This window comes from Oreochromis aureus, linkage group 3 (genome assembly GCF_013358895.1).
Source record: "Oreochromis aureus strain Israel breed Guangdong linkage group 3, ZZ_aureus, whole genome shotgun sequence".
In the NCBI taxonomy this organism is placed as follows: domain Eukaryota; kingdom Metazoa; phylum Chordata; class Actinopteri; order Cichliformes; family Cichlidae; genus Oreochromis; species Oreochromis aureus.
In genome coordinates this window covers 24,687,566-24,704,082 of record NC_052944.1, presented here as the reverse complement: position 1 = coordinate 24,704,082, position 16,517 = coordinate 24,687,566, and the positions used below count along the sequence as shown (strand labels likewise).

General features: G+C 44.6%; 1 protein-coding gene across 4 annotated transcripts in view; it reads left to right on the top strand.

The window, feature by feature from the left end:
- The window catches only part of LOC116328675 (immunoglobulin superfamily member 1-like), a 228,760-nt gene that overhangs the window by 192,849 nt on the left and 19,394 nt on the right, over positions 1-16,517 (top strand). For 2 of the 4 annotated variants that reach the window (XM_039609719.1, XM_039609718.1), the window contains exons 6-10: positions 231-512; positions 3,330-3,596; positions 8,936-9,202; positions 9,729-9,992; positions 10,745-11,023. In XM_039609719.1, the coding sequence (XP_039465653.1) occupies positions 231-512; positions 3,330-3,596; positions 8,936-9,202; positions 9,729-9,992; positions 10,745-11,023 (1,359 nt within the window). The remainder of the gene's footprint in view (positions 1-230; positions 513-3,329; positions 3,597-8,935; positions 9,203-9,728; positions 9,993-10,744; positions 11,024-16,517) is intronic. The other 2 variants (XM_039609717.1, XM_039609716.1) reach the window with 1 other exon arrangement.

Sequence of the window (16,517 nt, the reverse complement as noted above, 5' to 3'; positions counted from 1 at the left end):
CCTCATTTTAGGATTATTTGTATGTTTGTTTTCATTCACTCTGGTAGATTCTAAATATCATCAAATTACCTGTGTGTGTGTTTTTAAACAAACCTCCTGAAAGTTGATTTTCAAGTGACTGCCATTAACAAGAGCAAAAAAAAAAAAAAAAGCCCAGGACAGCTTTAATGATGATTTGCTATTTGTATAATTCTGCTATTCTCCTAATCATATATTTTTTATTTAAACAGCTCCTCCTGAGCCAACTGTGTTCCTGCAGCCATCCGGGACTCAGATACACAGCAGTGTGATATACAGAGGTGAGAATCTCACTGTCAGATGTGAGATTCAGGGAGGTGAAGGAGCTCAGTGGAAGTATGAATGGAGAGCAGCCAAGTTAAACACACCTCCAACATCCAGAGAATACACAATCAGCGGTGCTACTAAGTCTGATGGTGGAGGATACAGCTGCCGAGGCAAAAGAGACTCGTCCTGGACAGAGTGGAGTGACAACATCACATTGACTGTATTATGTAAGTGGGATTCACTCATTTAAATTTATCTTGCACAATGTTTCATCGAGGAACACAACAAAATACTTTGTCTTTCAACAAACCTCAAGCTTTTGGTTTTGATTTAAATATGTAAATATTAAATCTGATGTACAACAGCTTTTAATGTAATTATAATAATACACAGCAATCACTCACAGTGAAACATCTGGAGATAAAAAACATAGTAAATTACCTGATTTAATTTATTTAATAAAACAATGTTTTAATTGTCACGATCCTGGGTCTTTTGTCCCAGCGTTCAGTGGGTTTTCAAAGTTCATTTGTTTATTAGTTTCCCCTTGTGTTCTCAACCCCTGCGTTAAGTCTCATCCTTATGTGTTTTGTGTCTGCATGTCTTTTGTTGTCAAGTTCACGTTGTCATGTCTGCGTTTCATTATGTTTCCTGTTTTATTTTGAAAACGGTCCTATGTTCCTGTGTTTAGTGTGTTTAGTTTTACACTTCCCCTGTGACGTCATCATGCTCATGTTTCAGCTGTTGGTCCATGTGTTGCCACTTCTCCTGATCACCTCATGTGTGTATTTAAGTCCTCAGTCTTCCTGTGTTCAGCGTTGTGTCCTCCCTCATATATGTCTGTGTGTTGTGTTTGCCAAACCTACCAAGTTTATTTTGTATTGCCAAGGTTAGTTTAGTTTTCCAGTGTTTAGCAATGAAGCTCCCATTTTAGAATAGAATAGAATAGAATTCAACTTTATTGTCATTGCACATGTCACAGGTACAGGGCAACGAAATGCAGTTTGCATCCATCCAGAAGTGCTTTAGCCGTGATATAGATATATTACAATATATATTAGCAATAGTATAGATGTGTAAGTATATTACAGAAATGGGTCTATTATGGTATGTTATAATGTACACGGTGTGAAGTATGTTATGAATATTCTATAACTATAAGTATGTACAGGCTGTAGTGAGTACAAGCTATGTACAGGCTATGAACAGGATATAAATATGAAATAAAAACTAAACAGAAATCTGAGATATACAGTTATACAGAAATGTGAACTATGCAAGTTATAAACAGTTGTAGGATTGAAAAATTATCATATGTACAGAATGATATTCACACAGAACTATACAGTAGTGCAGTTAGGATAATTGTGATAGTGATAAAGTGCTAGTGGTTGTGGGTGTGTGTATGTTCAGTCCATGAGTTTAACGTGGGTCAGATGTCAGGAGGCAGAGTTCAGGAGTCTGACAGCTGTGGGGAAGAAGCTGTTCCGGTACCTGGTGGTCTTAGTCCGGAGGCTCCTGTAGCGCCTCCCAGAGGGCAGGAGGGTGAAGAGTCCATGTGATGGGTGACTGGGGTCTCTGATGATTTTCCCAGCCCTTTTCAGACACCGCTTCCTGTAGATGTCCTTTATGGCAGGAAGTGGTGCTCCGGCGATGCGCTGGGCAGTTTTCACGACCCTCTGCAACGCCTTCCGGTCCGAGGCGGAGCAGTTCCCGTACCAGACTGTTATACAGTTGGTCAGGATGCTCTCGATGGTGCAGCGGTAGAAGTTCACCAGGATGTCTGAGGACAGGTGGTTCTTCCTCAGAGTCTTCAAGAAGAAGAGGCGCTGGTGAGCCTTCTTGACCAGCTTTGAGCAGTTGGTCGTCCAGGTGAGATCCTCGGAGATGTGGACTCCCAGGAACTTGAAGCTGCTCACACGCCCACAGCCGTCCCTTAATGTGGATGGGTGGATGTGGGTCAGCATTCCTCCTGTAGTCCACGATGAGCTCCTTGGTCTTCTCGGTGTTAAGCAGCAGGTTGTTTGTGTCGCACCACTCAGCCAGACGATCTACCTCCTCCCTGTAGGCGGCCTCATCGTTGTCACTGATGAGGCCAATCACCATGGTGTCATCTGCAAACTTAATGATGGTGTTAGAACCATCAGCAGGTCTGCAGTCGTGGGTGAAGAGGGAGTAGAGGAAAGGGCTCATCACACAGCCTTGTGGTACCCTGGTGTTCATTGTGATTGTTGATGAGCAGCGGTTATCCAGTCGGACATGTTGAGGGCGGTTGGTCAGGAAGTCCAGTAACCATTTGCAGATGAGGGAACTGATGCCCAGGTCTGTCAGTTTCCTGATGAGTTGTGAGGGTGGATTGTGTTGAATGCTGAACTGAAGTCTATAAACAGCATTCTGGCGTGGTGGTGTTGTTGTTGTCCAGGTGTGAGAGGACAGAGTGCAGTGCGATGGAGACTGCATCCTCTGTGCTCCTGTTCTGGCGGTATGCAAATTGGTGGGGGTCCAGGGTGGGGGAGACAGGATTTGAAGTGTGCTAAGACCAGCTGCTCTAAGCACTTAGTGATGATGGGGTGAGTGCTACTGGGCGGTAGTCATTGAGGCTAGATGGGTTGGAGTTTTTGGGTATCGGGACGATGGAGGTGGTTTTGAAGCAGGCCGGTACCACAGCGTGGGCCAAGGACAGGTTGAATATGTCTGTCAGGACTCCTGCAAGCTCCCCAGAACACGCTCTGAGAACACGCCTGGGATGCCATCAGGACCTGCAGCCTTGTGGACATTGATCCTGCTCAGCACCGCTCCCTACATCGGTGGGGAGAGAGTCAGAGGTTGGTGGTCTGGCGTCGTGTCTGTTTTGGTTGTGGTCGTGGGGTTCCAAAACAGACACGACGCCAGACCACCAGGTGATTTTGAGTTTCAGCCTGGCCTCTATGTTTGAGTCTGCATTGTGGGTCCTTTCATGCCTCCCTCCACACAGACCGTGACATTTATTGTTGATTTTCAAGTGAAGTTATCAGTGTGCTAATGATATATTTTTGTTTGACCAGCTCCTTCTAATCCCACTGTGACCCTGCATCCATCCTGGACTCAGATATACAGCGGTGAGACAGTCACTGTCAGATGTGAGATTCAGGGAGGTGAAGGAGCTCAGTGGACGTATGAATGGAGACCAGCCAAGTTAAACACACCTCCAACATCCAGCGAATACACAATCATCAGAGCTACTGAGTCTGATGGTGGAGGATACAGCTGCCGGGGCAGAGCAGACAGGTTCTTCACAGAGTGGAGTGACATCATCACACTGACTGTATCATGTAAGGTGGACATGTTTCACTCTTTTTAATTTACATTGCATGATGTTTCATCCAATGACACAACAAGATATTTTTAATATCAATACTTTCAATAATACTATTGAATAATACTATTTCAATAATACTATTTGCTAAACTCTTTAAGATGGCGGCGCGCACAGACGCAGCGGCTCACTGCTCCTCACGTTCGGTGTTTTGTTTTTACTTTTCTCGTGTATCTGTGTGGATGTGTGTGTTTTTATTATTATACAACGAGTAGAGTCCACTTACAGTCGTCAGGACCTTCTGAGTTTGGGATTACGCTGTGCAAGGAGCATTACATCGGACTACCACCATTTTCACGGCATTCCGGAGGACATAATAAGAGCTCCAGGGTCTCCGTGGTTGGTTCTTCCCAGCGGCAAGACAAAGAGGAAACGTAAACAAAGGAGGCAAAAGCGTGGCTGCAGGGCGGGCCCACTAGCACGGCTAAAGAAACAGCCATTTAAGCCACCGCTTCCGAGTATTTTCCTCTCTAACGTCAGGTCCATAACCAACAAAATCGACGAACTGAGATTACAGATTGCAATCAACAAGTGTGTGCGGGACAGCAGCATAATATTACTCACAGAGACTTGGCTGCAGCCATCAATTCCGGACTCGGCTATTGAGCTAGCAGGCTACACGGTCCACCGTCACGACAGGAACGGCCACTCCGGTAAGACCAAAGGAGGGGTTTATGCATCTACACCAATGACAGCTGGTGCAAAACACAAAGACTGTAGACAGCCATTGTTCCCCGGATTTGGAATATTTGACTGTGAAGTGCAGACCCGTCTACCTACCTCGCGAGTTTACTGTTGTCATGGTAACGGCCGTGTATGTACCACCCGATGCTAATGCTAACTCGGCCATGGAGGAGCTGCACAAGACAATAAGCAACCAGCAGAACTCCCATCCAAACGCAGTGCACATTATAGCGGGGACTTCAACCATGCTGATTTAAGGTCAGTATTCCCCAGATTTGAACAGTATATTAAATGTGCAACCAGGGGGAAAACACATTGGATAAAGCCTACAGCAACATCCAAAAAGGCTACAGAGCAACCCCTCTACCACATCTAGGTTTGTCAGACCACATGTCCATGCTGCTGATCCTGCATACACTCCCGTTAGGAGAAGAGCCCCCAGTCACAAAAACTGTGAAAACCTGGCCAGAAGGTGCATCACATCAGCTGCAGGACTGTTTTGAAAACACGGACTGGAGCGTGTTTGAACATCAGGACCTCGAAGAGCACACAACATCAGTGCTCTCATATATTAACTTCTGTGTCAACAGCATCACTGTGGACAAACGTCTCCGGGTGTATTCCAACCAGAAACCCTGGATGACTAAAGAGGTCCAGGTCCTGCTGAAGCAACGTGGCGCCGCTTTTAGATCCGGTGATGGTATGCAGTACAGTGCAGCCAGATCTGAGTTGAAAAGAGGCATCAGAGAAGCCAAGGCAGTGTACAAGAGAAGGATCGAAGACCACTTCAGCACCAACAACTCACGACAGGTATGGCAAGGAGTTCAGCACTTAACCAACTACAAACCTTGCAATACCACGTTGACTGAGGGCAATGCGGAGCTTCGGAGGAGCTGAACCACTTCTTCGCGCGCTTTGAGGTGAAGGGACCAGAGGCAGCAGCAGCAAAACATCGGACAGCAGCAGCAGCCCAAGCCTCATAGTGCAGGAATATGAGGTGAGGCGCACACTGAGGGCAGTGAACCCCAGGAAGGCCGCCGGACCAGATGGGGTAACCGCAAAGGTCCTAAAAGAGTGTGCAGACCAGCTGGCTGGGGTCTTCACTAAGATCTTCAACACTTCACTGTCCCAGTCCTGCATCCCACCGTGCCTTAAGTCAGCCACAATTGTCCCACTGCCAAAGTGTACTAACATTAGCAGCCTCAACGACTACCGACCAGTTGCTCTAACACCTGTTATAATGAAGTGCTTTGAGAAACTGGTCCGACGTCACATCATGTCCTGCCTGCCACCCACACTCGACCCACTCCAGTTCGCATACAGAGCTAACAGATCAACTGAAGATGCCATTGCTACAACGCTCACACCACCATCTCTCACCTGGAAGTGCAGGGCCGTTCGCCAGGCTGCTCTTTGTTGACTTTAGCTCTGCTTTCAACACGATACTCCCGGACAGACTAATAGTTAAACTGCTGGAAATCGGACTTCCTTCTACCACCTGCCGCTGGATCAGAGACTTCCTGTCAGACCGTGTACAGAGAGTTAGAGTGGGGCCTCATCTTTCCTCAGCCCTCAGCCTCAACACCGGCTCTCCACAAGGCTGTGTACTGAGTCCCCTACTGTACACTCTGTACACACATGACTGTGTTAGTACCCACCCAGACAACGCAGTCATCAAGTTTGCAGATGATACCACCGTGGTGGGGCTCATCTCAGGGGAGATGAGACGGCGTACAGAGCTGAAGTTCAGAGGCTGTCAGATTGGTGTGTAGATAACAACCTGGACCTCAATACCACCAAGACAAAAGAACTGGTAGTCGACTTCAGAAGGAGGAAGTCCGAGCTGCAGCCTGTCAGCATCAACGGGAGTGCGTGGAAAGGGTCTCCAGTTTCAAGTTTCTGGGTGTGCACATAGACACAGACCTCCAATGGAGCTCTAACACCTCTGCGGTCTTAAAGAAGGCCCAACAGCGTCTCCACTTTCTGAGAATCCTCAGAAAAATGGACCTGAAGAAGGAGCTGCTGACCGTCTTCTACCGCTGCTCCATTGAAAGTGTGCTGACATATTGCATCGGTGTATGGTTCTCCAGCTGCACCACAGCACACAGAAAGGCACTTCAGAGGGTCATTAATATGGCCCAAAAATCATTGGACATCCTCTTCCCTCCCTGAAGGACCTGTACAGCACTCGCTGTCTCAAGAGGGCACGCAGCATCCTACGAGACTGTACACACCCAGGACACCGGTGTTTAAGCTGCTGCCGTCTGGCAGGAGGTTCAGGCTGCTGAGGTCCCGAACAAACAGACTCAAGGACAGCTTTTACAATAGGGCAATAGCCCTGATCAATGCAAATAGCTGACCTGATTGGCTACCTCCTGGACTTTTTTAGGGAGGTAACAATGTTTAAAACAATAACAATAATAATATTTATATTTATAACAAGGTGCAATAATAATTAATGTGCAATAATAACAGTGTGCAATACACATAACACTTATTCTTCTTTTTTATTTCTAAGTTAATATACTGTGTTGTGTTGTTTGTGTTGCGTTGTGATGTGTCATATCGTGTCGTGTTGTGTTATATGTAGTGCCGACGTAGGACAGTTTTTCCAATTTCATTGTACTACTGTACTATGTATGACTGTGCAATGACAATAAAGAATTATCTTATCTTATTTTCTTAGATTAATATCCAAATGTATCTGGAAGGCAAAACGATTTCCACATGTGGATCTATTGCTGCAGTTCCATCAGGTCTTTGTTTTCTTAGCATTTTTACATTAATTCCTCGAGCTTTCAGGTTTGACCAAAATGTAGTAGAAGTGAATCAGAGGCTGGTCTGCTATTTAAGCCTTTCTCATTACAGCTTTCTTTTGGATTCATTTCACTATTTCATGTTCAAGATGACATTATGAAATTGATGAAAACATAGTAGTTGTAGCACTCTGCCACTTCTCCCTGGCACCACAACCCAAACACACACAAGTAGATTCTGTTCTCACTTTTTATTTCTATTTACACACACACACACACACACACACACACACACACACACACACACACACACACACACTGGAGCCATTTGCTCCGTTCTGTTCCACTCTGACTCTCAGTCTCAGTCTAAATCCCCTCCTTCAGACCCCAGCAGCTACTAAAATAAGGGAAAAGATCATTAGTGCGGCTGGGATCAGCTGTTTCTGCCACCCACCCCTGATGCTGTCCCCTCAACCTGCTGCTCCACCCAAACCACACCCACCACAGGTGTTCACGAGTCTCACCTTCAATGATACAAGAAGAACCTCTAATGTAGAACAGCTCCATATCGGGATCAGCTGTTTATGGAAAATCAGTGAGAGTTACCTTGATCTGCTGCTGATGAAGTTTTTAGTAAACTTGTGATTTTTGTTGAGCCCACCTGCTTGATGTTGTAAACAGTTTCCTGTCACATGTTTACATTCCTGATTATCATTTAAACGTTTGTATGAATTGACTGGTTCAGAAAAGTTTGGACTTGGACTATAAAATTACAAACAGATTTTGGCAAAACTACTGTTGTGTTCAGAACAATAGAGTCAGTCTGATCCTGTTCTCCTTATATGTGCTTAATATTAGACATGTAATGGAGACACATGGTGCATCTTCTTATTTTGCATATGCTGATGCACAAAGATATGCTGTACTTAGACCATGTGACCCTGGCATGTTGAGTTCTCTTAATGACTGATGACTTTGAGGTTAAAACTGAATGTGAGCTAATCTCCTCCAGCTAAACTCGGACAAAACTTTAAATGTTGTCACTGAATCTCTTCGGCTGAACACATGCTGCCATCAGCTGCTTCTCTGCTGGAAAATTTCAAGGCAATAAAGAAAAAAAAATATATAATTTGAAGAAACCTGCATTTCAGACTGTCAAGATATTTATTCTAAAGACACTTCTTCAGCTAAGATTCTAAAGGTAGAAACACACAGACGCTGCAGCCTTTACTTGCAAGGACGACCACAGAATGCTCACACCAGAGTGCGGGCCCTGTGATGTGCGCTCTGTTCTTGCACTTGTCTTTATTTATATTTAAAAATAATACAACAGTGAATATGTCACAGAGGAATGTTAGTGTGTAGGGAGTGAAGATAAGAGTGGTTCAGGTGTATGTGTGTGTGTTATGAGATTCAGAAGGACGCGGCCCCTCTTCTTGTTAGGGAGCGCAGATAAGAGTGTCCAGCTCACCTCTTCCTGGTAGGAGTGAAATAATAACAGCTTGTTCAGCTATTATCGCTGTGAGAAAGAATTTATAAAACAAGTCTTGTAGTGAACAACAGTCTAAATCATAAAAAGGTCATCATGCAGTATTCTATCATATGCAAACTTATATCAGTAAAAGCTTATATTGACCACTAGAGTACAATTTCCCTTTGACACAGACTCATATGACATCAGAAATGCACTCATGTATTTATCTCTTTAAGTAATAATTAATATGTCAGAACTTTTTATTGCAAGTGATATTTCTAACGGGATGCAAAAATATTATTACTATTAACAAGAGCAAAAAAGGCAGGACAGCGTTAAATTTGTATTTCTATTTGCCTGCTCATGATATATTTTTAACAGCTCCTCCTGAGCCCACTGTGACCCTGCATCCATCCTGGACTCAGATATACAGCGGTGAGGCAGTCACTGTCAGATGTGAGATTCAGGGAGGTGAAGGAGCTCAGTGGATGTATGTATGGAGACGAGGCCAAATAAACATACATGAAACATCCAATGAATACAAAATCATCACAGCTACTGAGTCTGACAGAGGAGGATACAGCTGCATAGGAAGAAGGGGAAGTTTCTACACACAGTGGAGTGACAGCATCACATTGACTGTATCATGTAAGTTGATCAGATGACAGGACAATATTTTAATGTTAATTTATTTCACACATTTTATACAAAATAACAATAAAAGTAGTGTAAATTAATTTTTAATGTAACAGTAATCATTCACAAAATTATATATTCAGTAAATTTGATGAAAAATGAAATACAAATGTAATGATCCCGGTTTCATCACCTCAGTTGTTGCACATGTGGAGTTTTCATCACTGCAGCTCAGTGTCATGATGCAGATCTTTTGTTTTAGCATTTTTCTTCTTTCTAATTCCTCAAATTATCCATTTGACTACAATTTGACCTCATTTTAGGAGAGACTGCTCTGCTAAGGTAGCCTTTCTCTAACTGCTTATATTTACATATTTGTTTGTATAAATTGACTGGTTCAGAAAAGTTTGGACTTGGACTATAAAATTACAAACAGATTTTGGCAAAACTACTGTTGTGTTCAGCACAAAAGAGTCAGTGTGATCCTGTTCTCCTTATATGATTCTAAATACATAGAATCCAATTTTTATTTGAACAGCTCCTCCTAAGCCCACTGTGACCCTGCAGCCATCCTGGACTCAGATATACAGCGGTGAGACAGTCACTGTCAGATGTGAGATTCAGGGAGGTGAAGGAGCTCAGTGGATGTATGAATGGAGACGAGGCCAAGTAAACATACGTCCAACATCCAGAGAATACACAATCACAGTTACTGAGTCTGACAGTGGAGCATACAGCTGCCGGGGCAGAAGGGGAAGTTTCTACACAGAGTGGAGTAAAAGCATCACATTGACTGTATCATGTAAGTCGATCACATGACAGGACATTTTAATGTTAATTTATTTTACACATTTCATACAAAAGTACAACAAAATAACAACACACGTAGTGTAAACTATTTTTAATGTAGTTATAAACAGTAATCACTCACAAGAAAAATATATTCAGTAAATCTGATGAAAAATGAAATATAAACTGTAATGATCCCAGTTTCTTCACCTCAGTTTAGGAGAGACTGCTCTGCTACATGAGCCTTCCTCAAACTGCTGGTATGTTTACTCATAGCAGCAGCTTTTTGTTTGTTGTTGTTGTTTTTTTTTTATCGTAACATTTTCCAAATTAAACATCATGAGTTTTGGGCAAAATAAAAAATTAATTTTACTCAGTAAAAAAAGATTCTGTAAAAACTGAACTCAGATAAATGTTTTTACAAAAGTTTTTCTTTGCAAATCTAGTTTTGACTTTGGTGCCACATGTAGACTTTCTTTTTCACCATTTATGAACTAATAATCACTTTATGAGAGGAGAGCAGTCTCCAACTTTGAATCCATCACTGGAGGTTTAACAGCATTGTTAGCAAACAACAGTTAACTTTTGACTCATAGATTATATGTTCATAAATATGTAAATATAAATGCAGAAATAAGTAAAGTGTTGAATATAAAGATCAGTAAATTACCTGATTTAACGTATTTATTTGAAAAAAGAACTTTTTGATTATTGATTTTTCATTCAAATTATCAGTGTGCTAATGATATATTTTGGTTTGAACAGCTCCTCCTAAGCCCACTGTGTTCTTGCAGCCATCCTGGACTCGGATATACAGCAGTGTGATATACAGCGGTGAGACAGTCACTGTGAGATGTGAGATTCAGGGAGGTGAAGGAGCTCAGTGGACGTATGAATGGAGACGAGGCCAAGTAAACATACGTCCAACATCCATTAAATACACAATCAGCAGAGCTAAGTCTCACAGTGGAGGATACAGCTGCCGGGGTAGAAGAAGCTCCTCCTGGACAGAGTGGAGTGATATCACCACATTGACTGTATTACGTAAGTTGGACATATTTCACCCTTTTTTAATTTATATTGCACAATGTTTCATCCAAAAACACAACAAAATACTTTGTCTTTCAATAAAACTGAAGGTTCTGTTTTGATTTTAGTATCAAAAGTAGTTTTACATAAAATACACAGTAATCACTCAGTGAAACACATGAAAAACATTTTCAATAAGTTTGATGAAAAATGAAAAACAAATGTAATGATCCCAGTTTCTTCACCTCAGTTGTTGCACATGTGGAGTTTTCATCACTGCAGCTCAGTGTCATCATGCAGATCTTTTGTTTTAGCATTTTTCTTTTTTAATTCCTCAAAGTTTCCATTTGACTACAATTTGGCCTCATTTTAGGAGAGACTGCTCTGCTACGTTAGCCTTTCTCTAACTGCTGGTGTGTTTACTCATAGCAGCAGTTTGCAGTTTTACAAGATTTTGTATTTCTGTTTTAAATTAATGAAACTTCAGAGCTGTAAACATTTTATACAACTATTCACACCTATGTACAGTTTAGGATCCCCAGTTAAAATATGCGCATGTTGTTGGACTGCAGGAGGAAACCTTTAGACCCACACAGACACACACGGGGGGAACATGCACACAGAAAGGCCTGATGGATTTAAACCCAGGATCTTCTTGCTGTAATGCAACAGTGCTGACTGCCATGTTACTGTGTTGTCCCAGAAATGCTTTTTGGCATCTAAAAACAAAACTGCTGAATCTGACATCTTGCATGATGAAAACCTTTCTGATCATTATGAATCTTTTGAGACAAAATTATTTACAAACATGTTGCTAAAGGTTTATACAAACACTTAGGATCACAGTTAAGCTTATGTTAGGAACAAAAGGACATCACTTTGTTTGATGGAAATGAAAATGATCAACTTACAGCAGGCTGAATTCAAAGATACCTCGAAAATCAGTGAAAAAAATGATGTGGCTGATCCATTTTGCTGAAATGTCAGTGGAGAAACTCAAAATGATATTCAGTACGGCCGTCACATGCCAGCACGCAGACATTCAAAAGGTCAAATTTGTTGTAAGAAAATAACTTCAGACAATTTATATTTTATTCAAATTCATAACCTGTTTAACTTTTCTTGTGTTGTAGCTCTGCAGCTCCAACAAAACAACATTTAGATTGATTTTGTCAAATCAAAAAACAGAAGCCTAGATTATCTTATTCTGGATGGGCCTGGGCTCCCTTGCCTTGGTGGGTACTAGAGGACGGGGGTGCCTACTGGGGTCAGCCGGGGAGCTGGCCCTAAGGAGGAGCATCTTGCCCCTCCTTTCTTTTCCTCCCCATCCCCGGCTGCCTCCCTCTTCCTGCTCCACCACACCCACCCACACAGGTAGGGCCTTGGGGTGCGGGTGTGTCACCAGGGTGCAGGGAGGCATCCCCCCCCCCCCTCTGTCCCCTTCTGGCCACCTGTGCCTCAATTTTATTTCACAACTTAGACATCCACATTATTCACACTCTCATAACACACACACACATATATATATATATATAGGGCCTTGAGGGTGACCACGTTAACGGCGTCCAGAGGACGGTCTGTGTATTCAACCCTACCTCTGGCGCCGGTGCCCACCTCTCAATTTTAAATCCATGTAGACATTGAGGGTTCTCGGGAGGGCGTGCTGCAACACCTGCTGCTCTCTGGCAGCAGCACCATGCCCTCCCTTGTTTTAAATGCACTTTAGAACAACACGCAGCAACACTATACATGAGCGGGAGGAGGGAGGTATGGGGTCTTCACACACCCCCGTTCTCTACTAGCCATCGGGGCGGGGGGCTGGGAGGAGGTATTGGCTGTCCGATTGGCCTCCCTGCTGCTGCGGAGCCTGGGGCGGTCTGCTTGCCTCCACCCCGGGGGAAAGTCAAAGTCAACTTTATTTGTCAATTCTTCCATATGTACAGGACATACAGAGAATAGAAATTTCGTTACTCTCAAACCCTAGATGAACATTTAAATATAAGAGAGTGATTAAAAATGCAAGTAAAATAATTAAAATAATTTAAAAAAGTAAAATTTGAATAAATACAGTACAATTTTACATATACCAAAAAAAAAGCTATACAATATACCATATACAATATTCAGGTAACGGTAAATGACATTGAGTGTAAACCAGGCAAGGTAGTGCAAATAGGCAAATAGTGCAAATGGAGATTTGGTAATGTACGGTAGGAGATAGTGTAACAACAAAGTCTTATGAGGTAGTGGCAGTCCAATGCTCCACAAGGTGACTAATAACTGGTGCAGGCCAGTGAGTGAGTCAGAGAGTGTGTGTGTGTGTGTGACAGAGTTCAGTGAGACCGTGGAGGAGAGAGGGGAGAGGGGGCAGAATCGGGAGGGAGTTAAGCTTCCTGACAGCCTGATGGATGAAGCTGTCCTTCAGTCTGCTGGTCCTGGCCTGGAGACTCCGCAGTCTCCTCCCTGACGGCAGCAGCTTGAAGAAGCTTTGCATTGGGTGCGTGGGATCAGCCGCTATGCAGAGGGCTTTTTTAGTGAGACGGGTGCTGTAAATGTCCTGGAGGGAGGGGAGAGAGACACCAATGATCCTCTCTGCAGCTCTCACTATGCGTTGGAGGGTTCTATGACAGGACGCATTGCAGGCTCCAAACCACACAGTGATGCAGCTCGACAGGATGCTCTCGATGGTGCCTCTGTAGAAAGTGTACATGATGGGGCTGGTGCTCCTGCTCTTCTTAGTTTGCGGAGAAAGAAGAGACGCTGCTGTGATTTCTTGGCCAGTGCTGTGGTGTTGTACGTCCAGGAGAGATCCTCTGTGATGTGCACACCCAAGAACTTAGTGCTGCTCACTCTCTCCACAGACGCCTCCGTCAATGGTCAGAGGAGCATGTTGGGTGTGCATTCTCCTGAAGTCCACAACAATCTCCTTCGTCTTCTCCACATTCAGAGAGATTGTTGTCAACACACCACGTGGCCAGGCGTCTCACCTCACTTCTGTAGCTGGTCTCATCCCTGTTGCTAATGAGACCCATCACCGTTGTGTCGTCCGCAAACTTGATGAAGAGGTTGGAGCTGTATGATGGAGTGCAGTCATGGGTCAGCAGCGTGAAGAGGAGGGGGCTCAGCACACATCCCTGCGGGGCCCCGTGTTTTAAAATGATGGTGCTGGATGTATTACTGCCGACCCGTACTACTTGAGGTCTTCCGGTGAGGAAATCCAACAGCCAGTTGCACAGAGAGGTGTTAAGCCCCAACTGGACCAGTTTTTGAGTGAGCTGTTGGGGGATTATAGTGTTGAATGCTGAACTGAAATCTATGAACAGCATTCGAACATATGAGTCTTTTGTCCAGGTGTGTGAGTGCTGAGTGGAGTGCAGTGGAGATAGCATCATCGGTTGAGCGGTTGGGCCGATCACGCAAACTGGAAGGGATCCAGGGAGGGGGCAGGACAGTCTTGATGTGTTGCATGACTAGTCGTTCGAAGCACTTCATCAGGATGGGAGTAAGTGCAACAGGACGGTAGTCATTAAAGCAGGAGTGAGATGACTTTTTTGGAACCGGAATGATTGTGGTGGCTTTAAAACATGTGGGGACGACAGCCTGGATAAGTGATATATTGAAGACATCAGTGAGTTCTACTGCACAGTCTCTCAGTACACGACCAGGAATGTTGTCAGGACCCGGAGCTTTATGTGCATTGATCCTGCTGAGGGATCTCCTCACGCTGTCCGGGGACAGAGTCATCACCTGGTCGCCAGGAGGGGGTGGGGTCTTCTGTGCAGTGGTGCTGTTTTGGGCTTCAAAGCGAGCAAAGAAAGTGTTCAGCTCGTTCAGCAGGGGGATAGTGCTATCACAGGTCTGTGGTGGGGTCTTGTAATCTGTGATGGTCTGAATGCCCCGCCACAGGCTCCGTGAGTCTCTGCTGTCTTTGAAGTGATGAGATATTTTCCTGGAGTACTGTCTCTTAGCCTCTCTGATACCACGGGAAAGGTTGGCCCTAGCTGTCCTCAGTCTCCATCTCTGAAGGCAGCATTCCGAGCTTTCAGCAGCCTGTAGACCTCTCCTGTCATCCATGGTTTTTGATTTGCCCGGACAGTTATGGTTTTCGTGACTGTTACATCCTCAATACACTTATTGATGTAGGTGTATTGAGGATGTAACAGTCACATCTGTTAAAAGGGTCACATCTCTTGGGTCTGGGTGCCGTTTCCCCCTCTGGGGGCGAGAGTACCTGGACCCGGGGTATAGAGTATGTTTGGGGAGTATGATTGTGTGCACATGTCTATGTATGTCTGTCCCTACGTTGGGTGAGTGCTGAGTGTTTGTATATGTGTGCATGAGGGTGGGAAAGCATGTTTGTGTCTGTGTGTGCCTGTTTGTCTGTGTCTATATGTCGGGTCGGGTCTTAGACTCCACCTCCCTGGGTACTCCCAGGCCCTCCAAAGTGTGGAGGCCTATCTCCCCTCACCACACTCCCTGCTGGTAACTGATGCCCTCAGGAGTTGGTGCATTGGTGGTTCTTGGTGTCCGGGGCTGGGCGCTCAGGTATGCACCAGCTCACTCCCGGTGGCTACTTGGCGGGGCCTGGTGCCTGTCGCTCGGTCAGGCCTCTTCCGGGGCAAAGGGGGCCCTCGGGCCTCCGGCCTCGGGGCCTGCAACTCGGTTCACTCTGGCACAGCTGGCTGTCGGCAGAGCCGGCGGGCACGCCAGTACAGCCCCCTCTAGCTTCTGCTCCGTGGCTACTGGGTGACCCCCTCGTCTGGGGATCTCCTCAGCCCTTCCCAGGAGGGTGGCACGGATGCCCCTCCGGTGGTACTCCTTGGGCTCTCGCACTCTGGGGCCTCTGGATGTCTGGAGCCTGGATCTCCTCCATGCCTGCTTCATGCCCTGGGGGACGGGGCTATGGGCCTCCACACCCTCTAGCAGACCGTTACATGGGGAAACCTTTCGTATACAAGCGCGTTGATCCACACAGGTGTACACACGGGTGTTCACTGTTCGTAGACATAAACTACACCTTTCTTAGCTGCTACCTCAAAGCACATTGTGCGCTGTCTGTCCTGCGTGCTGCACAACAACTTTCAATATTTAGTATTTACTGCTGTTCACACTCAGCTAGATTAACGTGATGGTGTTGTGTTTAGTATGTTGCTTTGTTTTTGTTTTTGTTTTGCTTGTCTTCTCTTGTTTTTCTCTCAACAGGTGATCCAGGAGATGTTTTTTTTCTCTTTGTCTTTGTAAGTGCCCTTTCTCACTGTCCCTTTTCCCTTCTGTTTTTCTTTTCCTTCCTCTCTTTCTTTCTCCCTTTCCTATCCCCCAGTCATGTCTGTCCCATCTGTAACAACTGAAAATAAAATAAATAAAAATAACTAAGTTTGATCAAATGGACCAATACGGCAATGCCATGATGATCCATTTGGCAAAATAAATCCATTTGGTATCCTTGTTGGTCTTCAGACAACAATTCTGACGGCTAAAGAACCAAATGGGACAGACAAAAAAAAAAAAA